This window comes from Peromyscus eremicus, chromosome 1 (assembly GCF_949786415.1).
Source record: "Peromyscus eremicus chromosome 1, PerEre_H2_v1, whole genome shotgun sequence".
Classification (NCBI taxonomy): domain Eukaryota; kingdom Metazoa; phylum Chordata; class Mammalia; order Rodentia; family Cricetidae; genus Peromyscus; species Peromyscus eremicus.
This window is the reverse complement of record NC_081416.1, coordinates 94,028,810-94,053,558: the sequence shown is the minus strand read 5'-3', so window position 1 is coordinate 94,053,558 and position 24,749 is coordinate 94,028,810. Positions and strand designations below refer to the sequence as shown.

The 24,749-nt window shown below is 40.4% G+C and overlaps 1 protein-coding gene across 1 annotated transcript in view; it reads left to right on the top strand.

Moving 5' to 3' along the window:
* Syt9 (synaptotagmin 9) overlaps positions 1 to 24,749 on the top strand; it is a 181,008-nt gene that overhangs the window by 53,764 nt on the left and 102,495 nt on the right. Inside the window, exon 5 of the mRNA XM_059260867.1 lies at positions 9,071 to 9,617. Within this exon, the coding sequence (XP_059116850.1) occupies positions 9,071 to 9,617 (547 nt within the window). The remainder of the gene's footprint in view (positions 1 to 9,070; positions 9,618 to 24,749) is intronic.

The following is a 24,749-nucleotide window of genomic DNA, read 5'->3' as shown; positions in this document are numbered from 1 at the left end:
TATAGTTTACAGTTCTGAAATGTCTACTATTATTTTATTTTTTTAGTAAGAGAAATTTAGAATTAAGGAGGATGTATATTAATATGTACCCAGGTCAGGATTTGGACAGCAGAATCTGAGTTCTTACGTACTTTTCTTATGATGTCCTCCTAAAACCATAAAATTGACTTATTGTGCTTCTGACCTATCCTAGTATTCACAAATAGGCTTACTTCAGATGCCACACTATAACCGGAAGTCTTTGTTCACCCCCAGACTTTGTAACAATTGCAGACTTCTAGGAGCAGGGTCTCTATTGCCTACATATTGTGTGTTCTTAAGCAGTGGACCAATAAGGGTATACTGATTAAAAATCTGTGGGCTCTGGGATGTAAAGAACTGCTTTATTTACATGTGTGTCATACATGGCATTGAAATAATTATATAACCTCCATATGTGTCCATTTCGGATAATAGAAGGATAGTAGAAGTACCAACTTAGGACTTGTTTTGAGAATAAAATGGTAACACACACTTGCACAGATTTGCACTGGTAGCACTGCCATTTTGCCTTCCACGTCTCTGTTTTCACACAACTATCACTGAAGCATAACACCCCCAAGATGCTGAAGTTGAGGCGCTCCTCTCCCAAAATGCCAAGGTTGTGCAAACGTAACCAGTTCTAATCACTGGATATAAAACCTAATTTGTGATAAGAGATTTTAAGAAAGAAGACTTGGGAATCAGCCTTTTTTAAAAATTAAAATGTTTGCTTGAGTGAAAGTCAGAGGAATAACATATGCAATTATTTTTTTGAAATATGAACATAGTTTGGGATGTTTTTAAAAAAGCTTTCTGTTCTCTAGAAAAGGGAATGATAATGAAGTTTATCCTAGAGAGTGCACTCATTCACATTAAGTGTGATAGAATATGACAGTTTATATAGTTTGATTTTTTTCCAGAAACTTATTTTAGCATTATTTCCAGTTCTGTATCAAAAACCAAAACTTAAAATAGTCCTCCTTAAGGAAGTTGCTCTGTTTGCCTTCTGATTTGCAAGAAACCCTCAGAATTTATCGCAAGGATTTCTTTTCAAATAACTAGAGTTGATATCACCATAGAGTTCACACAGTGGGACAGACTTACATAATGAGGCCCTTTTAGTGTCCCCAAGACCTAGAGCTTTCCATGTGGGTCACTACTCATTCAGTTGCTCCTGTCTGAGTTCCCTCAGATACAGAGTGAAAAAAATGTTTCTAATAGATGTGGTCTGTGCATCCTGCCCTATAACTAACAAACTGCTATCAATGGTATCTCTATAATTATCACAGTGTTTATCATAAAAATATTTAGATAGGCTATATAAAGAAATGTGTTTAAAAGACAAAACCAGTTTTTAGCATCACCCATAGGTTTGTGGAAATTCAGTAAAAGAAATTAAAAAAGAAGAAGAAAGGACTAATCCCTGTAGAGTGCATTTTATATTCAGATTATTGTAGGTTTGGAAATATGCAGTTAAATTATCTTTCAAACAGTGAAAATTGGGTTCAGTAACAGCTGAACTGCCATTAGCAATCTAAATGCTTTTCAGCTGCATTTGACCTAGTATTTACAATTTGCATTGCTCCGCATTTAAAAAATTCATGCCTAAGTTACTACTGACCTAGTTCCTTGTGTTCTTCCTGAAAATGCATCTTTGTCTAGCAGTGTATCATACACTGATTCTCAAATTCATCAGCAATTGTTTTGTAAGAATGTGGTACACACATGCACACACAAATGAGAGAGAGAGAGAGAGAGAGAGAGAGAGAGAGAGAGAGAGAGAGAGAGAGAGAGAGACAGAAAGAGAAAGTTAGTTGTGGGAGCTTTCCTTGGAGAGTTGTAAACCAACTCTCTCATTCACCACCACCACCAAACCAAGGTTTAATTCCATCAGTGTCTAACTTGAGGAACCAGTGAGTTTATTGGGTTACTTACAGGAGTGTGGGTGACCCCAAAGCGGCCACACCAGCAGAAAGTCTCACTCTAGTATGGACAATGACTTCCCATAACTACATGGAGGGAGCTTCTCACCACCATTGCCTCAGTTAACCTGCCACAGACTATATTCTCTAATACTTCCTAGGACCATGAGGCCACATGGAATTAGGTTAGAATTGTGTACAAATGGCCAGAAGTTGGAGAGGGAGGGGCAGGAATCTCAGGTAAGGGTCCAGTGACCCTCTTTGTCTTCCTATGAGAGAATCACAGTAGTTAACAAGCTAGATTTCAGGGGTCTTTTGCAAGTAGTCACATCTACTCTGCTGAAGATGATGTCTGTATATGCTTGAAGGAATGACTCTACAATACACGCACAAAATTTTTACTGACAAGATGGAAAAATGAATGAAATTTCCTTTCTTCATTCAAAAGGTTGGTATTTTCTTATGGCTCTAAGAACCAAATGTAGGCACTTGGAAATGCTAGACATTGCCTTATCACTGAACTACATACGCAGCCTTCTAAACCATTTGTAACATTCTGTTTAAGTACCATGGTTGTGGGGATAGGGTTAGGCTCTGCTAAGATGGTCCAGAACCTTCTTCCCTTCGTGTTTTTATCCCTTCTGCCTTCATGTCCCTTATATCCTTTGCTTTTTCACTGTCTTGCTTTTTCTATCCTGCCACTATTCCCTCTGGTCCCATGGTTTCTAGGGTTGCTCCTAGGCCCAGTGCACACAGTGTTCAGGGTACACTCCTTGTCACCATGGTTGGCAGAGCTTCTGCTATAGTATTTCCTGAGGAAATCACTTTACCTGGCCTCTTACCATGGGAATGTTGTGCTCACCTCATTGCCATGGGAATGTCCTAAAGATGAGCTATGCTTTGTCTTCTAAGAATGTCAGCTGGGCGGCCATGGCACATCCCTTTAATCCCAGCACTCAGGAGGCAGACAGAGGCAGGTGGATTTCTATGAGTTTGAGGCCACCCTGGTCTACAGTGAGATCCAGGACAGGAAGGGGTACATAACACAGTGAAATGCTGTCTCAAGAATTTTCATACACACACACACACACACACACACACACACACACACACACACACACAAACAGCCTCCTGTCAGCATGGCTTTCTGTTGTTTTCCCAAGGCCAAACATGTTAAAAATCTGCGTCTGGTTAATTCAGTTACTGCTGCAACAACCCAGAATTCCTGTTAGTTTTTTTCATCTGGTGAGACCTTCTTTGAAGTATTGACCTAATATTTTGGGAATGTGGGTATTTTACTTTTCTCAGAATTTTCACTATTTCTGAACTTTGTTGCCCCCAAAGGTAGTTCTGAGGTTCAGTTTGCCTCCCTCTTTTCTCCCTTTGGCCCCTGAAGCCTGTGGGGAAAGTAGATCGGGTTTCATCTCTTGAGATGAGGTCATAGAGATGAAGGAGCATAGAAGAGTGTGTACTTGTCCATGGTAGCTCAGGAAACCCAGAAATGGGTCCTAAGCATTGGATGCTAGACTTTAGTAAAAGGCTTTGGAGAAAGCTACTGGGGCTACTGAGCTGAACATCCTTCGGAGTTGTTTTCCTAGTGAAGTCTCCAGTATTGTTTTGGAAGAGAATACAGTTGGGGCAAAGCCAGCTCAACTTTCATCTCTTCCATAAAACCTTCCCGAGCCAGAGTCTTCTTATTCTTTCTCTGTTCCCAGATTCTCTAACCTGTAGTCATGACTTACGCCCACCTGTTGTACTTCAGAACTCCTGGAGAACTGAGCCTTCACCTGCCGGGCCACTTATCACCCTCAGGACCTGAACTAGACCATTTTGTTTGTTTGTTTGTTTGTTTCTCTGTCCATTGTCTCTTCCACATTCTCATCTGTTAAATTGCAGTAAGATCTCCTTCAGATCTAATGAAAATGGTTGGCACTGTGGTGATACTTGAGGGACTGACCTTAGAGCTGGAACTAGTTAGTTTCCATTAAAGGAAAGGGGAGGAAGCAAAGTCCCTTTGCCCTGGAGCTTCTTACCCCTCCCGCCCTGTGGCTGGGGCTCAGCCCAAGGCTCTGTGTGTTTGCTCATGTATTACAGGAAAACTGCTGTACAAACTATGTTAAGTATCTTTAAATCCAGACTTCTTCCAGGTCCAGCTAAGGTCTGGGATAGCCAAGAACAGTCGTTAAGTTCTTTTCCTTGCCTCTTCCATGAAAAGCAGCATCTTCTGGCCCTGAGAGAACCAGAGCTGGAGAAAGCCGAAAGCCACAATCCTGGCAGCCAGCTTCTCAGGGCCAGGGTTAGGGTGTGGCTTATTTACAAAGGAGGCTGTCTCTCAATTCTGGGACCCATCATCCTTGGAACTTACCTTTTCCTCCCTGTTTGTGTTTGTGTTTGTGTTTGTGTTTGTGCCTGTGCGTGTGTGTGCGCGTGCGCGTGCGTGCGTGCGTGCGTGTTTCATTTTTTAAGATTATTTTTATTTTATGTGTATGAGTATTTGCCTATGTGTATGTATGTTCACTACACATGTGTATGGTACTGACAATCACCAGAAGAGCCTCTAGAACTGGAGTTACGGATGGTTGTGAGTCACAACCTGGGATCTAGGACCTGTACTGGATCCTCTTCAAGAGCAGCAAGTGCTTTTAACCTCTGAGCCATCTCTCCAGCTTTGCCTCCATTCCTTATGTGCATTCAATCCTGAGTACTACGAAGGGAGAAGACTGTTTTAGAGAAAGTCCTCCTCACCACAGTCACTGACTGCCCAGTGTCATGAAGAGACACTAGAATTCTAGACTCTCTCCAGGGAACCTCTTGTACACTGCACTGGAGGTCATTTGGAAGCATGGCACTCAGTGTGGGGCTGCAGGTCAGAACACTGTCCTGTCTTTCCTGTCTGTCTTAGACTTACCTCCTGCCTCCATCTGAATTGCCCATGAGAGCTATGGAATATTGATTTTCCACTTCCTTTACCTCATCTTCTCCTTTGTGTCCCCAGGGCAGTCTCCCTGCTCTGATTTCTCAGCCCACAGAGTATTAGCAGCAATACAGGCAAGTTGTGAGTTAAACTGGTTCTCTGGCTCTTTTGGACCTCTCTGTTCTATGGGTATGTCACACAGACACAGAGACACACATGTACACACAGTCATACACACAAATACGTGCGCACATACAGAGATGCACAGACATAGATACACATGAGTGCCACACAGAGAAACAGAGACATATATGTAACATAGAGACACGGACACACACAGATTTAATCTACTACCATACAGTGAGATTCAACTCTTTTCCCACTAGTAATTCTGGAGAGAAATTTTAGTAGGCATGAATTAATATGTAAAATATTTATTGTGTAGTAATACACATATTTGTGACTGAATTTTTAGAAGACTATTTACAGTGTGTGTGGTATGTATGTGTGTGGGTGTGTGCATGCGGGCATGCATGTCTATGTAGAGTTCAGAGGACAGCCTTAACTGTTTTTCCTCAGGCACTATCTACCATCTTTTCTTGTGAGACAGGATCTCTCCTTGGTATTGAACTCATCAAACAGGCTAGGCTGCCTGGCCATTGAACCCCAGAGATCCACCTATTTCCAACTTCCCAGTGCTGGGATTACAAATATGTGCTGCCAAACCCAGCTTTTGTGTTTTGTTATAAAAGAATGAAATGTAATTTTTAAAAAAGATTCTGAAAGTTGGACTCGGGTGCTTTTTAATTTCTTAAATTTAATTTTATTTTAGATTTGTTTATCTTGTTTTCTGTATGTGAGTGTTGTGTATGTGTGTACATGTGTATACCATGTGCATGCTGGTATTTGAAGAGGTCAGCAAAGGGTGTTGGATCCCCTGCAACTGGAGTTACTGATCTGCCACATGGTGCTGGGAATTGAACCCAGGTCCTCTGCAAGAACAGTAAATGCTCTTAACCACTGAGCCATAGCTTCATCCCCCTGAAGTAAGATTTTTGTATGTTCAAGGCAAGCGCTTTACTGACAGAATTTGTTTTGGAATTTGGAATGAGTCTCCCTGCACATTCAGGGATGAGATTTGGCTTCTGCCTTTGAAGTACAAATGTCTCCATAATGTCCTCTCCAACACTCTCCCTTTACCAACTGGTACTCCATTGTGATTAGGAAGAGCGAACATGTAATACTAATATCTCCAGATTTTGTCTAAGGGAATGCATATGTTGAGCAGAATATGTTCCACTGTTAAATAGGTAATTCCAGATATTTTAAATTTAAATTAAAATGTGCTCCATAGGTTAGTTCTACAGATAGGAGTACAGACAAAATTTTTCTGTGATGAATCTACAGCCAGAACTATAAAAACATGAAGGAAACCTGCTATGAAGAGTCTGCTTAGCAGAAACCCAGGAAGAGTGTGGCACAGTGACTGGGCCCAGTGCTGGTTCAATCAGACTCAAGTCCTGAGTAGAAACACTCAGTGGCTGTCTCTGAGTAGAGGTCTCATGTATCGCACACTGGCCTCCATCTTGCCATGTAGTCAAGAATGACCTTGAATTTGGGAGCTTGCTAACCTCTACCTCCTGAGTGTTAGGATGACAGGCATGCACCACCATCCCCAGCTTTAAGTTGTGCTGAGACTGAACCCAGTACTTGGTGAGTGTTAGGCAAGCGCTCTACCAACTGAACCACATTCCGAGGCCATACATATTGGCTATCAAGGGTGCAATTTATTACATAAAGAGTACCACTAACCAATATCACCTGTTAGTCCTACTAACTAGTCCTTAGCCAGAATGGTATAAAATAACTTCACTGAAGTATAGATGATGACTGGATCTAACTTGAAAAGAAAGATGAAGAGCAGAGAGAGATGGAGCTGGTACCCTCATCTCTTCTGGTTTCTGCCTAGGGTAGGATGCTTGTTACTCTGTGCCAGTCCCTCTTGCACACAAAGTCCAGCAGAGCAAGATCAAAGCTCTGTTCTAGCTCCACAGCGGCTCCACTTCTAGATGAGGGAGTGGCCTGGCTACACTAATGGACAGCCAGTTCGGTCACTTAAAAGCATCTCCTGCCTTTCTGACCTCCCCTAAATCATTAGGCACAAAAAATACCTTTAACATTCTGGATTTCTCTGGAAGAAATTATAATCTGCAGCAGATGCTTTCAGACTGCAGTCTTTGCATGTTTGGGCATTTTTATACCTGGGATATGTATCTGTTTGGTGTGGACTGTGTTGAGTGTGACAGGTACAAGTGATCCTTCTGTGACAGCAATCTTGGGGTGCTATGTGGGTGATTAGTGACCAGGGGCTATTTTAGGATGTCGAGATGTTCAGCGTGACAACATCTGAGCTATAAAGAAGAGAATAATTTCAATGTTTTGGGTGTGTAAATCCCAATTTCACATGATTATTTCATAAGGTAGTCTCAAGGAAGGAAAGGAAAGCAAATGCAAGTATCTGCTCTGCCTCTCCAACCAGTCACCAGTCCATTAGAGACAACTCAGATGTCCCTGTTACTTTCCACTAGACACTATTTTAATTCAGGTTATTGACTGGCTATTTAGAATATAAACTGCACTCTGAGCTAAAAAACAAGAAAAAGTAACCTTTGGTACAGCCTTATTCTAGGCCTGTTGATGCAGACCTATAATGCCAGCAAGAGGGGCCTACTAGAGGCTGAAGAACAAGGACCACACATTCAAGGCCTATGTGGACTACAGAGTGAGTTTAAGGACAGCCAGAGAAACTGTTGAGAGCTTGTATCAGAGGAAAAAGTAAAAATAAACTGGGATCTTAGAATTCAGTTAGTGGAGCATTTATGTGGCAGATAGGAGGCCCTGAGTTCACTCCCTAGCACCACATAAAAAAGCAGTTAAATAACCAGCCATATCTCAGTGACTGCTTCTTCCTCCTTATGAGGACCAATTCAGATGAGACAGGATTTAAGGGGATATAAGGGAAACTTCTAACTCAAGCTTAGAGGTGAAGATTAGAGTCTATTAGCAAAGTCTAATGTGCTAATATCAGCATCTAACCTTCCTTAATTTATCTCTAGTTTATGGTCGCTCAACTTTAATTTCTTGTCAAGAATGTTTCTTTCAGAAGTAAAACTTCTTGAGCCCAGAGAGATGGGTCAGCAGTTAAGAGCATTTGCTGTTCTCTCAGAGGACTGGAATTTGGGTCCAGCACCCATATTTGGTAGATCACAACCACTTGTAATTCTAGCTCAGAGGGTGTGAGCTTATGGCTTTCATGGATACCGTTAGACACATATGCGCGCGCGCACGCGCGCGCACGCACATACACATACATAATACATTTTTAGAAAGAAAACTCTCACTTGCTGATAACACATGTGAAACAGGAGACAGCATAGTCTCTTTCCTGACAGAGGCACCATAATCCTTTGCAAGCATGCATACCCTGGTCCCATAAGTCTTTACAATAGTAAAATCTCTATTCCCACAATGAAAGAATTTTATCTGAACGAGTAAGAATTTGTGTCTTTATAAAGCTGTAAGCCAGTAGTAGGAAATTTCATGTAATGTAGAGAAAGCTATCTTTGGTTTGGTTTCGTTTCTGAGGCTGTGTCTCACCTTCCAGTCTAGGCTGACTTTAACTCAGTGGTAAATGTTCCATCTCTGCCTCCCAAGTGCTAGAATTATAGGCATCAGCCACCACACCCAGCTTGAGTAAGATGCATTCTTTCTAACACAACAGATAGCCAATTATTTCAGTTTGGGGATATTATCTAAAAGTGAATAATTTTCTTCTTAAAGAATCTTGTCCATGCAAATCTTCACATCCTATGAGCCAGATAGGCTCTAATGCACATTAGACCATTTAGAAAGTACATGAAAACCTTTAAAACTTTTGGGTCACATGTGCAGAAGTTCATTTCCTGATACCAAGTCTCAATTTTTAGCCTAAAGCTGTAGGGAGCATCTTTACTCACATTACTCATTACTCACATGATGAGCATTTTGAGTTTAGGTTAAAAAAAAAAAAAAAAAAGTGGGGGGGGGGTGGACACAGACATGGACATAAGCACTACTCAAAGTACAATAGCACACTGACATTCCAGGCACTAGTTTCTGAAAGACAGATAGCTAATGAGGTTATAACTCTGCTGTGTCTTCCTCTTCATTTAAGGCATAACTCAATCCGAAGACAACTCAACCTGTCGAACCCGGACTTTAATATCCAACAGCTTCAGAGGCAGGAGCAGTTGACTGGGATTGGTAGAATTAAACCAGAATTATATAAGCAGAGGTCGCTGGACAATGACGATGGGAGGAGGAGTAACAGCAAAGCCTGCGGGAAACTGAACTTCATTCTAAAATATGACTGTGACTTGGAACAGCTCATCGTGAAGATCCACAAAGCCGTCAACTTGCCTGCCAAGGACTTCTCTGGGACCTCAGATCCTTACGTTAAGATCTACTTGCTTCCTGACCGGAAAACAAAACACCAGACTAAAGTTCACAGGAAGACCCTAAACCCTGTATTTGATGAGGTGTTTTTATTTCCTGTTCCCTACAATGACCTTGAAGCTCGGAAGCTTCACTTCTCTGTGTATGACTTTGACAGGTTCTCTCGCCATGATTTGATTGGTCAAGTGGTGGTGGACCACTTCTTCGACTTGGCTGATTTCCCCAGGGAGTGCATCCTTTGGAAGGATATCGAGTATGTCACCAACGTGAGTCTGGCATTGCTTCATTTGATGTGGAAGGGTTGCTTCTTGGTTTTCACAGCAAGACTGCTTACACATTATGTTATTTGGGAGCAAACTACAAAAGTGACAATGATACTATTGTTTTAAAAGCTCTTGGTATCAATGAAGGGATAGGTTTTTAACAGTATTGATTTTGATATATACAAAAATCATTTGCTAAAACTATTAAGGAATCACTTTTCCTCTTTCTTAGCTCTTCTCTATCAGTCCTCACAACATTTTCTTAAGAGCTATCTCAGTTTGTACTAACTGGGTCCCCACTCTTGTTCACTGTATTCTACAGCTGAAAGTCCATTGCGTGATTGACAGCGCCAGGTCCATATCTGGATTCTCTTGTTGGCTTAACAGTGCTTCCAGGACCAAATCCTCAATTTTAACCCTGAACTAGGAAGTGATTAAGAAGAGTTAGCGCTGTAATTTCAAACATAATACTCATTAATTAAAATTATAAGGAAGTCAGTCTGAAAAGAAGGTAGAACTGATCCACAGAAGGTCAAGTCTCATGTCAGACTTAGCACAGGCCAAGAGTCTATGTAGCCATGTTTACATTTCAAACATGGGATCCCATGGGATGCTTTTCCTCCATTTACATCCTTGTCAGTCCCTGCTGAACTGCCCTAAAGCTCCAGGCTGAGCAAAACTGGACTTTCTTGGGAAACTGATGCTTTCAAGATGCCTGATGAGATTCCCCGAGGCTACTCTTAGTGCCTTTTCTTGAGGCCAGTGTTGCCCTCTTCACCTTGGCATCCAGAGGGACCAAGTCACTTTCTGGCTCAGGTACAGATCTAATTTGGGATTGAGCCTTGAGTGAGTCAAAGACTCACTCTGCTAAAGAAGAAGACCCCAAATCTGTACCCCAGGACCAAATATCCCCAAAGTACTCTTCAGCCCTTTGACATATTTATGATCTGGGAACTTCCTCACACCTTAGTAGTTCTCTCCACGTGCCCTGAAGTACCTGTGCCAGCACTGTCATGCTATCTAGGTAAAGAAAGTGTGGCCAAGGTCATGGTGGGCTCCATCTTCATGTTTGGAAGGAAGAGAAGGTGTAGAGAACAGATGTTGATAAAGCTAGAGTGATTTGGGATATTGTGGAAGGAACAGACCTCTTCATCTTGAATAACATTTGTAAACTCAAAAATGGATGCTGAGGAGAGCAAGGATTATCTTCAGATCCCAGCTGCCAAAATCAAGGGGCAACTGAGGAGGATTAAACGAATAAAATAGAAAAGATGTTCATAGTAAGATTGAGTGTCCCCAAAATAGCACCCCCTGGGGCATTTAACAAATATATATATGTGTGTGTGTGTGTGTGTGTGTGTGTGTGTGTGTGTGTGTGTGTGTGTGTGTATAGAACCCAGTCATGATGATGAGCTCTGATGAGGTCTGATCTCAGGCTTGGGTAGGGAGGCATTGTTCACACCATCCCGACAGACTCTTTTGTAATGATCCGGCAAATGGAGCCAAAAGCTAGCTAGAGAAGTTCTAGATAGCTCAGTGAGGATCTTGGAAGTTGCCATCTAGGGGTTTTGTGGAGAGAGCAACAGTGTGTACACAGAGGCTGACCACAGTTCAGGTGAGGCAGGTCCTTGGGGGAAAGGTCTCCTCAAAAAGGACAGGAATATGATGTCAGGCTACAGAGACCTCCTAGCCATGAGATCAATAACATTGCAACCCTCTTCCAGAACTAAGAGTTTCTGGATCATTATTGGAAAATTATGGATTGCAGAAGAATTAAGAAGAATGTGTGATTCATCATGAAGCATTTAACCAGGTTTTTGGATGGCCATAGGAGAGGGGAGATGCTATGAGTGGAATTACAGATTGTTTCATCATCTGCCTCATGATTTTTAATGTGACTGTGTCTAGAAACTGAGAACAGAGATCTGAGATTCACTAAGGCTTTGTTTCTATGATGCAGAAGCATGAAATACCCTGTGAATAATGTACACCAGCAGAACAAAGAGAGACTAGGTAAATGAGCAAGCATGACACCACCAGATGAAGAAGAGAACACACTCATACTTTTACTCTTGGTCTTCTGTTCCTATAGTTCCTTCCCTTACCCTGAATTTTACTTATATTGTGACACGTGTGTGTGTTGAAGTTTTGTTCCTACTTTTCATAGCTCTTCTTTTATACTCAAAATGAATTATGATATTTAACGATAGAGGTCAATGCAGTGGATATGATTTGTATATTTTCATTGTATACAATATTCCATTGTTCTAACATATGACAAATAAGCATTCATTCTGGAAGGATTTCATCCACTGATTTTTATTTTATGGGTAAATGTGTTTTGGTTACATGTGTGTCTGTGCCTGGTACCTATGAAGGTCAGAAGAGGGCATAATTGCTGGAGATACAGGCAGTTAAGAGTTCCCATATGGGTCCTGGGAATTGAACCTGGGCCACTGCAAGAGCAGTAAGTGTTCTTAACTATGGAGACTTCGTTCCAGCCCCTTAGTATTCTTACAATGCTGACATTCAAGTTATTAATTGTGATTCAGAATAGCATAATTCTATTTTATGTTCATCTATTAGTTTGCAGTGCCACAGTTTTTTAGAGTGTATTCCCTGTTGAAGTTAAGATATGGGTGTTCAACATTTCCAAGTAGTTACAAGGCCCTTTCCACAGTGGCTCCTCAAGTAGGTCCCCTGTTGTGAGATGTCACCATTCCAGTGCTCCACTTTCTCACCAACTCTTGCTCTCCTCATGCTGGTTAGGGTGTATGTGTGTCCATGTGAAGCGCCATGACTGCTTTGTTTCTTGGCTGCCAAGGTTGACCATCTTTTTTATGCGTTTATTTGTCATTCTGGCTTCCTTTCTTGTGAAAGGCTGTTCAGCACACTCTTCTGCTGTTTTCTCCTCCATGATGAGCTAAGTTCTTTTTATAGTCTGTATGTAAGTCTATGTTAATTATATGCACTATAGTCATCTGTCAGTTTATGGTGGTGTGTGCATTATTTCTGTGGTGACTTACTTTTGTAATAATTTTTATTAGTGTGTGGAGGTGTGCCAAGCATGGAGGTAAAAGGACAACTCTGGGGGAGGGGCCCATTCTAGCTTTATATGTTATTAGTTAGGGCAAGGTCTCTTGGTTTTGCTCCTGTGCTTCATACTCTAGGCTAGCCTGCCTTTGAACCTGTCTCCCATCTCCCTGTAGGAGTGTTGAGATTACATACATGCTACCCTCCTGCTTTTTACATGGATTCTGGGGGTGGAACTCAGGTCTTCAGGCTTGTTCAGCCCCTCCCCTTACCCCGCTGAGCTATCTGTCTGGACTCCATGGTGACTTTTAATAGAAATTCTTATGCCTATTATTGTAAAATGTATCAATGTTTTCCATTGTAAAGTAGCATGGCTGTGTCTTCATTAATAATCTTGGTATGGCCAGGCAGTGGTGGCTCACGCCTTTAATCCCAGCACTCGGGAGGCAGAGGCAGGCGGATCTCTGTGAGTTTGAGGCCAGCCTGGTCTCCAAAGTGAGTTCCAGGTGCAAAGCTACAGAGAAACCCTGTCTCGAAAAACAAAACAAAAACAAAAACAAAAACAAACAAACAAAAAGAATCTTGGTATGTTGTGAATATATTTCTCCATAATTTTTTATTGCAAGTTTTCGAGTTTGTAAGATTTGTTTGCTTGTGTTTGAGATAGATTTTCACTATGTATCCCTGGTTGACCTTGAGCTCACTATAGAGAGTAAATCAAGCTAGCCTCAAACTTGTAATGATACACCTGCTTCTGCCTCCCGAGTGCTGTGATTTCAGGAGGATGCTACCCTGCATGGCCAAAAGTTTTAAAGTTTTGACATCTTTATTTTCTGAAATTAAAATATAACTACATCATGTTCTTCTTCCCTCCTTGCTACCTCTTCCATATACTGCCTCCACCTTTCTTTTTCAAATTTATGGCCTCTGGCCTACCTTTTAAATTGTTCTTATACATATGTATGTATCAAATGTAACTTTTGTCTTCCCAGAATAGTGTTTTTTTTTTTTCCATCTTATAACAGAGGCATCTTGAATTGGTCTGCTCTGGCTGCCATAACAAGATCCCACAGGATAAGCGTTTAAGCAGACATTGATTTCTTACAGTTCTGGAGCCTGAGAAATCTAAACTTAAGGTGTTAGAAAGGCTCACAGCTGATGGCACTCTCTCCCATCTTGCCTTCACAACATCCTCACTGCTGAAGAGCGCCTGAGTGCTAACCTTATAAGGACACTAATTCTACCACGGGGCCCCACACTCATGATTTCCTCTAAATCCAACCACTGGTCAAATGACCCATCCCAAACTACCATTACACTGGAGGATTCAAGTCCAGTTCATTTATGACACACCCCAGATTTATTCTTCTAGGTAGATATGGAATGTTTTCTGGAGTGTTTCCCCAGTGATGTGCATTGCAGTGCATGCTCTGTCATATGTGGATTTCCATCTAAGAAGAATCTGCTTCTGGATTCCTTTTCCTATCCATTGTTCTGCTGCACTGCACCTTCACATTGCATGGTTTGCCAAATACTCTTATTCCACAATGCACCTTAACATCTAAAAAAGCAAAAACTTCTCTTGGCTCAGTTTTCACTGATACTTGATTTTTCACATAGTTTTTAAAGCTGCATTGTCAAACAAAAATTCTTTCTTTTAGGATCTTAAACTATCAATGTAATACAAGAACCAGATCACAGGAAAATATAGGTTTTTAAAAGTTAGAATTTTCTCCCTTTCATTTTCAGTTTTTCTGAACCACATGCTGATACAATTCTGTAGTCTTCCCAGGGACTCTGAATCCTCAGATTCAACTGAAAATATTTTTTTAAATGCATTTGTACAGCACTGACGTCGCATTACATGTTTTGTCCTCGAGGGATTGGGGAGAACATTTGCCTAGCATGAGCAAATGATCTTGTCTGATTTTGGACTATATGAAGTCTATGGGGCATTTTAAGGCAAGTTCACATCTTTGCATTCACAGTGTTCTTTCCATTTATGTAATCTTTATTCGAAGCCTTGCCTCAGGATTTGTGGTTTTTCTACATAAAGTTCCTGCCAGGTCTTGTTAGAGTTATTGTTAGCTAACCCATTTTTGTTACCTTAAATGATAACTTCTCAAATTGCATTTTATGACTATTACAGGTATGTAAGTGAAATTTTGTATGTTTCTCTTGTGAAATTCTTAATTCTTATAGGTGCTTCTGAATATTCTCTGTAAATAATTAGTCATGTATGAATTATGATGGCTTTGCTGCTTTCTGGTCTGTACCTTTTATTTCTTAGTCCTTTTGGTTTTGTTGTTGTTTCTTAATGTACAAACTAGGATATCCAGTAGGGTTTGAACTAGTAAATATGGGAGCAGGCATCTTTGACTTGTTGCATATTTTAGATATAATGTCTTTACATTCCTGTAGAGTATGATTTTTTTCCTAGAGGTATTGTGTGGGCACCTTCAACATATTCAGGATACATTTCTCTGCCAAGTATGGTATCGCACACCATCAATTCCAGCACTCAAGAAACTGAAGCAAGAGAATTATAAATCTGAGGCCAACTTGAGCTGCATAGTTAAACCTTGTCCCAAATAAAAGTCTCTCTTTGTTCCTAGTAGACTGAGTTACATCATGAAAGGTTGTCCCTTTCTCAAATGCTATAACTATATAATCTACTATAATATATTAATCTACTATGATGGTCAATTATATTGATCAGTTTTCTAATTTTCACTCAATCTTATATTCTTAGATTAATCCAAACTCGCTTTGATGTGTTGCATTTTCTGTACGCTGCTGAATTCAGTTTGCTGATGTGTTCTGCATTGAAACATGTGACTGGTACATAGAGTTCTCATGTGCTGTTCTTGTTTGCTCTGAAAGCAAGGTAGTTTTTACTTCATCACCTTAGTTGGAGAACTGTTTTGTACCTTCCATTCATTCCTGCTTGGTGCCCCTGGAGGCCTCAGGTTTTTATTTCTCTCTCTCCAAGCTATAAAAACTCCCTTGGGCCAGGCGGTGGTGGCGCACGCCTTTAATCCCAGCACTCGGGAGGTAGAGCCAGGCAGATCTCTGTGAGTTTGAGGCCAGCCTGGGCTACCAAGTGAGTTCCAGGACAGGCGCAAAGCTACACAGAGAAACCCTGTCTCAAAAAACCAAAAAAAAAAAAAAAAAAAAAAAAACCTCCCTTGGTGTTTGGCTTCTCCCGAGGTTCAGACAGCAAAGAAGTGAGGAGAGTGAAACTGGGATGTCTGTTTCTTGGAAAGTCTGTTTCTTGGCCATAACCTCCAATCAAACCCAACACTCCCAAATGTGTCTTTGTTTTGAGATTATTCTTTGAAGGCTACTTTCCTGGGAATAAAAATTTAGGTGAATAAAACTCTGTTACTTTGATTTGGGGGATGTGAGGTAATCATTCCATTGCTTCCTAACTTCCTTTTTTAAGTCAATATTTAGTGTGCCATTTATTACGGTGTATGTCAGTTTTCCTTTTTATTGATCTCTAGATCTTCCTTTCCTCCTTAGTGTTCTATACTTTAATTACAACATTGCTATTAGGCATTTCTTTTTGTTTATCCTGATCAGGATATAGTCCTGAATCTGAGTATCTTTTCTCAAATCAATTCTGGAAAATTCTTAGCCATTTATTTTTTCCCATTATTTGACATTTTTGTACTTTTTAAATTTATTTGATCATCTCTTTTCCCCCAATATACTTTCCATTTATTTTATACATTCACGTGCATACACATACATAGGTTTGTATACATTTATAAGTGTATGTATGTATGTATGTATTTTATATGTAGTTGCTTTTGTATTTTATTCCTTGTGGCTCTAGTTGAGATTTGGGCAGCTCTGGCTCTTTTTCTTGGCATTTCTATTGGCTAATGACTCATCAGGTCTTACTGCCTATTTTATTTGTGGCTATAAGTTTATCTGGCATTATAAAAATTTCAATGTGTGCATTTAAAATACATTCCTCCAACCATGATTTGAGATTGAGTCTATAAGATGTAAAAGTGAACAGTTTAAACTAAATCCTAAGCTTTAGAGTTTTGGGTGGTTGGCAGTTTGTATTATTGGTTGGAAACTGGTTACAGAGTTGGTTTTTTTCTCTCCTTTTTCTAGGTCAAGTCCAAGACAGGATGTATCCCCACTATCTACCTGTTTCACTCATCTTTTAACAATGTGACCCTGGGCTTTGGGAATCTAGCTTTAAGCAGGACTGTCTCACGGTCCTTTGAATACCAGGAGCTAAACACTAGAGCACATTCCCCTCCTTCCAACCCCAGCTCCAGGGCTTACTTAACCCTGTGGGTTCATAGTTATTGTTTCTGGGCACTGAAAAATTCTATTTTTGCCTCATTAGCTATGCTGCACACTTAGAAGGATTTTGTAAGCTAGTGTTACTTCTTACCTGGAGGGGTTTCTGTGAATACTTACCTTGATGCTGGAAACTGCTGTGATGCTTTTTTTTCTTCAAAAAAAGAAAAGCTTTATTTTTACTTACAGTAACTGAATACCATCTATTTATTATGTTTGCTTTGCCATCTAATAGAACTCTACAAATCTTACAATCTAAACTCTTCATTTGGCAGATGAACCTTAGATGGATGCCCCATTAAGAGATTCAGCCAGGGATTCATAGCTGAGTATCAGCTGAGTGGGAATTAGGATTGCCTTACAGCAGTCACTCTGTTTAGTTCACATGATGGGCTGTGTTGGTTTACCTCTCTGTCCCCTTCACCTGCTACTCCTACCAAGCTCTTATGCCACATCTATAAGCTAAACTTTCTGTGTCCCAGATTGGGAAAGTCTTTCTGATAATTTGCTTTCCATGTCACTTTGTACTCTACCATTACATACACTGTTTTCTTCTGTGCATTTGTTCAGTTTTATTTCTTCCCTGGCCGACTGTGCTGTTAAATGCAAAAGCCAAGTTCAATTTGTTCCTGAATGGTACCCCACCTCCAGGATAGCATCTAAAAATAAGATATATAAGTTTACTTTCATGAGATAGGATCTCACTTTGTAGAGCAGGCTAGCCTAGCACTGGCAATCCCCTGCCTTGGCCTCCTGAGTATTGTGATTGCAGGTGTGTACCACATGATAATTCAAGTCCATCTTTTATCTTATTAAGATAGTGAATAAAATGAAGTTCCCATGAAGGACTCATTTGGTGAGGCTCTAGGAATACTGGACTTGAAGATGTTATGTAGTGGTAAACCCATGAACCAATTAATCTCTGTTAAGTTTTATTCCTCTGGAAAGAGTGTGAGCTTTATAAATATTCACATTGAAATAAAATTTAATCTTCATAATTTCCTAGGGAGGAATAAAATTGAAATTATTGAGTGCAAAAATGATGGGTTTTGCTCTCAGCCATGGAAACCAGAGCAGTAATAATATAATAGACATTGGTGGAGATTTTTCTTAGTCAAGAGAAAAAGGACAGTTTATGGCAGGAGGTCAACATTTCAGAAAGCCTGAGTTTGGTGCTCATCAGGAACACTGACTATCTGGCCCATGAACTTGACATTTATTACTGGCTCCAAGGCAAATAGGCCCAAGACACATCAGAAATCTCTTTCTTGGTGGTCTGCTTCTTAGCTGGTAGCTCAGAGGCTTTCTGTGATCCTCTCAGACTCTTCCTGAGAGAGGGTATCACAGTTTCTCTCCTGGTGACAGTAGAAGTTAGGAGAACCCTTTTCTGCCAGCATGGATAGATTGTGTTCAGAAAGGGGCATAGTACAACATAGGCCATTAAAAAATTTAATACTTGCCGGGCAGTGGTGGCGCACGCCTTTAATCCCAGCACTCGGGAGGCAGAGGCAGGCGGATCTCTGTGAGTTCGAGGCCAGCCTGGGCTACCAAGGGAGTTCCAGGAAAGGCGCAAAGCTACACAAAGAAACCCTGTCTTGCAAAACCAAAAAAAAAAAAAATTAATACTTTAAAGCCTATGTTTCCATTAAATTTTCCTTACAAAGCTATTTCCAGCAATTTGTAATAGCCAATTTGGGAATTCCCCTATATTTTCCATGAGCATCAGATCATTTACAGATCTGAAAGAGGTAGGTATGTAATTCTGACCAGACAGGAAAGGACATAAGGGATGTCTGTCCAATGTGTGTATTCTGCATGGTTGAATACAGATGACGTAGGCACACTCTCTAACCAAAGCTTGCTAGGTGAAATGTATATTATCCCATTGTTCTGCAAGTCACAAGCAATGATCATATGATTTCACAACTGTGTCATATCTAAGAATATGCTGGTAGATAGTGTCACCAGGCTGGAGGGTGGGGCCCAGGGGAGTATAGCTGACATGTAGCATTTGCTGATTCTTATGTTGTCATTACTCCCAGCAAGCCTAATTTCAGTTTGCCAGTATGACCTCACTGAAGGCAAAGTTGGGTGAAGATGCTAGCAATTGGCTTTTCTAGCTGGTTCTAGCTGATAACATCAGCACAGGATATCACCGCATGTGAGACTAAACATCCTAAGGACTGCTTGCTTCACTGATGCGAAGGACTGAAAAGTCCTATAGACAGCCCCAGCTTGTACTCTCTGCTTGGGAAGCCAAGTTCCATCTAAGTGCTTATCAGGAATTTGGCCATTGCTGGGGTCTACTCAGCTGTGTCTCTGTGAGAATCCACTGAGCCTCACTCTGCGTTATTTTTCTACTCATTACCCATCAGACACATAATCACCCTGCTGTTTGAACTACTTAGAGTGAGCAATGGCAGAAAGAGCTGTGGGATGGAGCACTTGAAACAAAGGGTGGATGAAGCTCCAGGCTTCTTAGAGACAGACCTTGAGAGCTTTCAAAATAGCATAATTATTGGAACAAAGTAAAGCATCTCAACCTGTGGCCCATGATCCTTCAAACCTTTCACAAGAATCACATATCAGATATCCTGAATGCCAAATATTTACATTATGATTCATAACAGTAGCAAAATTACAGTTATAAAGTAAGCAATAAAAATAATTTTATAGTTAGGTTCACCACACCATGAGGACCTGCATTAGAGGGTCACAGCATTAGGAAGATTGAGAACTACTACTGTTTTAGATAGAGTCTGTAATGCAGACAACAGCATGTATAATGCATGCATATGCTTTTAAAATAATAACAAATAAACACTAGTTCAGAACTTAGCTAAATGAGGAGGATATTATCAGTCTTTTTGCAGCATTCTGTATGTCCCTTGACTGTCCCCCCAAATCTTTCCTGGAGTTAATCAATATATTGAAGTTCAGATTTACAGTTCCTTTGGTTTTTAAAATAATTTACCATATAACAATAGGTTGCCAAGTTTTTCCTATTTTTGAAATTTATTTGAAAGAAATAACATTCTCTATATTATTCTGTGAACTATGTTAACTATGTTATTAGAATAATTGATGTTTAGGCACATAACCATAGTCTTTTGAACTTAATTGAATTTGTTTGTTGTTTTGGGTTTTTTTGTTTTTTGTTTTTGTTTTTTTGAGACAGAGCATCTTGGAACACACACTGTCTTTGGTCTGACTGTGGAACTGAGATGACATTGAACACCTGATTCTCTTGTCTCCATGGCCACAGTGTTGAGATTGCAGGCATGAGCCTCCCTGCCCAGCTTTTATTTTCTGTATTGATGTTTTAGCATCTGTTGTATGGCCCACCATAATTTATGCAGTTGAATTACTAAGTATGTTTCTACTTTAGAAACTATTGCCATTATACATTCTTATGCATACTCCTACTAAATAGGAGCAAGAATTTGTCTAGTGAATATATCCGGGAATGGTCAAAGAACATCCTTAAGTGGTCTGGCCAGTTTACAGTACTGCCTGCAAGATCTGACCTGTTTCATACTGTATTCTTGCCAGCACTTAGTATCACTACATATTGTGTCTAATAATTTGATCACAGATTGCTTGCATTTTATGCATTGACAATTATAGCATATATAGATAGATAAAGACTACTTTGTTAGTTCATGTGTGTGTGTGTGTGTGTGTACATGTACACGATATGTGTCTACATGATGTGTGTGTGTATGTGTATGTATGTGTGTGTTCAAGTGACAGCACATATGTATGATGGAGGGGCAGAAGTCCATATCAGGAGTCTTCTCTGTTATCTACATTCTTATCTTTTCTGAGACAGGATGTCAGGATCTCTGTGAACCCAGCACTCACTGATTGACTAGCCTTTTTGGACAATGAGCTCCGGGGATCTGCCTGTCTCTGCTCCTCCCCAGTTGTTAGGATCACAGACTTGTGTGAACACACTCAGCTTTTACATGGGGTTGAGAGATCCAAACTCAGGTCCCGATGCTGATGTAGCGAACACTTTACGCACTGAACCACCTCCCCAGCCCCCATTTTGTTAGTCCTTTCCTTTCTAATTCTTTTGATGTCTCCTGTCACCCCATCTTTATTACTTGTTTCATTGTATTTTCTAGGACCAGTTTCTAATCTTAAAAGAAATGCTTTGAAGTATTTCACCGTTAGGTGACACATCAAATTAGACTATTTGAAAACCTGAGTGGACATGGAATTTTATTATATTATTTTTCTGAATCTATTGCACTAAGCCTATAAATTGTGTCTTTCATCTTTCAATGTTTTATATTATATGACTGTTTTCTAGTTTTGTTGAAAACTTGTTCATGATCTACTGTTCTTCATAAACAGATACACATGACTGTGTATGTGTGTGCTTATGTGTTTTTCTGCCAATTGGTTTTATAATGTCCTAATTTTTTTCAGCTATATTTGTAAATTAAAACCAGTGGTTTTATTTTCTTGATCTCTATTCATCTAGTTGTATAATTTGGTTTTATATAGAATCCTTTAAAATGAGTTGTAAAGCCAGACATTGTTGCACATCCATGTGATCCCACTACTAGGGTGCTTGAGGCAGGAAGTCAACCTGAGTCACATAGAATGTGTCTTTAAAAAATAAACTAAAAACAAGTTAGGGGGCATTAGATCTTCTCCTCTTCTCTTGAAGATTTTGTGTAATATCCACTACTTTTATCCATAGTGTTTAGTGAAATGTGGCATGCAGTGTTCTGGGTCAGGTTATTTTCTTAGAAGGAAATAATTTAGCTACATTAATGGCCAGAAGACCAACACCATTTTCTAGTTCTTCCTAATGCACTGATTGTTTAGACTTGTTTGATAATTTATTTCTTCTGTTTTAAATGTATTGACCGAACTTCTTCACAGTCTTACTCTGTTTTCTGTCTGTAGTCACACTGTCCCCCCTTCTAACATCATTCATCCTTTCCTTGGTTGGTGCCACTGGACCTTTGTCAGCATTTCAAGGTTGTTTGGGCACTAACATTCTATTTTACTTACTCTGTTTTTGTCTTCTACTTTTTTATTCAATTTTCCCATTATTTTCTAAGTATTTTCATCTTTAGTAATTTTCAGTCTTTCAGTGTTAAAAATGTACATCCAGTAACCGATGGATGCAGATACAGAGACCCACAGCCAAGCACTTGACCAAGCTTCCAGAGTTCAGTTGAAGAGAGAGAAGAGGGACTAAAGGGGGTTCAGATCATGATGGGAAAAACCACAGGGACTGCTGACATGAACTAGAGGGAGCTCACAGACTCTGGACTGACAGGTGGGGAGCCTGCATGGGACCAAACTATGCCCTCTAAATGTGGGTGACAGTTGTATGGCTTGATCTGTTCGTGGGGCCTCTGGCAATGGGACCAGAACCTATCCCTGGTACATGAACTGGCTTTTTAGAGCCCATTCCCTATGGTAGGATGCCTTACTCAGTCTTGATGCAGGGGGGAGGGGCTTAGTCCTGCCCCAACTTGGTATGGCAAACAGTGTTGACTAACCAAGGGAGACCTTACCCCCTTATGAGGAGTGAATGGGGGGGGAAACAGAAGAAGGGGAGGGAAGGGTAACAGTGGTTGGTATGTAAAATGAAAAAAAAAATTTAAATAAAATAAAACATGCCAGGCGGTGGTGGCGCACGCCTTTAATCCCAGCACTTGGTGAGGCAGAGCCAGGTGAATCTCTGTGAGTTCAAGGCCAGCCTGGTCTACAGAGCAAGATCCAGGACAGGCACTAAAGCTACACAGAGAAACCCTGCCTTGAAAAACCAAAAAATAAAAATAAAAATAAAACAAATACAAAAAATATGCATTTAATAATTAGGACTTAGCTTTGGAAAAATGGTCAATTTTTACCTTCTTACCTATTTTTAACTTTCAGGTGCCCTTGAAATAGGTTTTGTATAAGCTAATCCAGATGCATTTAAGCCTTTACATTTTCTCAGAAGCACTGCTATAGACACATATCCACAAATACTGATACTCTATGTTTTCATCTTTCTAATGTCAAATGTGACTCTAGAGTGTTATTTTCAAATGTTCTGTTTCATTTTTAGTGGGTTAATTTAACAGTGCAGTTCTGATGAGATGGCATGGCTTGTTTACAGATGGTTTACTATCTCATGAAATTTGGTTTGTGTTCTCTTACACCTTGGATTTTATAAAGGGGCTAGGTGCATTTGAGAAGGTTACCACCTTACTTTCTCATAGTGACTGAAATTTCTCACATACCAATTCTTGATAAAATATGGTTTGAAATTTCCTGCTGTGGTGGTGTGTTTTTAGTTCCTTCTCAGTAGTTCTATCACCTTCTGCTTCCTATACAGTTAAAATTATAATAATAGTACCTCTTTATTTCTGGCCTTTTGGTGAGTGAGTGAGTGTGTGTGTGTGTGTGTGTGTGTGTGTGTGTGTGTGTGTCCATACATGCATCTATAGAGGCCAGAGGGCAATGTTGACTGCATTCCTGTTTCTTCTCACCTTATTTTTTACGTTATTTACTCTTATTGTGTTTGCAGCACAGGTGGGGTGGGATGTGCATGTTATAGCTCTCCTGCAGAGATCAGAGGACAACTTTTGGGAGTTGGTACCAGGGGTTGAACTCAGGTCATCAGGCTCAGGCTTGTGTAGCAAGTATTTTACCCACTGGGCCATCTCATTGATATCCACCTTGTTTTTGAGACAAGTCTCCCACTGATCTGGAGCTCACCAGTTGGCTAGCCTGGCTGGCCACTGAGGCCCAGGATCCTCCAATCTCTATTTTCAGTGTTGGGATGCCAAGTATGCACTGCCATACCCAGCTTTTCACATGGATGCTGAGGAGCTGAATTTGATCCATGTGTTTATACCACAAGCACTTTACCCTCTGATCTAGTGGTTTTGTCACTGTTTGAAGCTTTTGTCAGTATTTTGTGTCTTTCACAAAATATTTTTTGCCCTCAAGTGTATTTTGGTATTTATAAAGCCATACAACTTTTTGCTTACTTTTGTCTTGTATTTTTTCTATCTTTTTGCTTGCATATTTCTACTACCCCTATGTTTGAAAGGTTAAAAAATCTAAATTAAGCTGTATTAAGAAGAATTTTATTCTGAATCCACTGACACCCATGCCTTTGCCTAGGGTAGATGCCTTTGAAAGCAAAGCCTATGACTTAGCACAGTAAATTTGCATGTGGATGAATGAAGCATAAAATGAAAATTGTAACAATATTCTCGTATCTTAAGTTGAGCTTCTGGGAATCAGAGGCTGAGGAGGATACGGTCTCTCTCTGTGGGGCCCCGGAGTACGTTGAATTTCTGATCTTTGTGCCTTCCCCTCTTGAGTTCGAGAATTACAGACATATGCAACCATGCCTGGTTTCTGCAGTGCTGGGCAAGAACCAGGATTTTGTGCCTGCCAGGCAAGCACTCTATATCTCCAACCTTGACAGTTATTCTTGTGCAAGTGATTTTTTTTTTTGAGTGACTACTCTTCAGTGTAACCACTAAACATGAATGGAAATCAGAAAGGTTAGGTCAGAGAACTGGGGAAGATGGACGGTGGGCTAAATGAAGTCTTGGAGCACTGGAGTATAAAGCACCCCAGAGACATCCCACTTGGAGGTCAGGGGCCTACAGATCACCCCAAAGTAGAGGGTAGAACTTGACAGTCATTTTACAGATGGGTCCAGTGAGCTGAAAGGAATTCTCACAAGAGTAAGGCAGCATGAGCTGTGAGCAGCTCCTGAGGGATGTGTGTACCAGCCTTGTC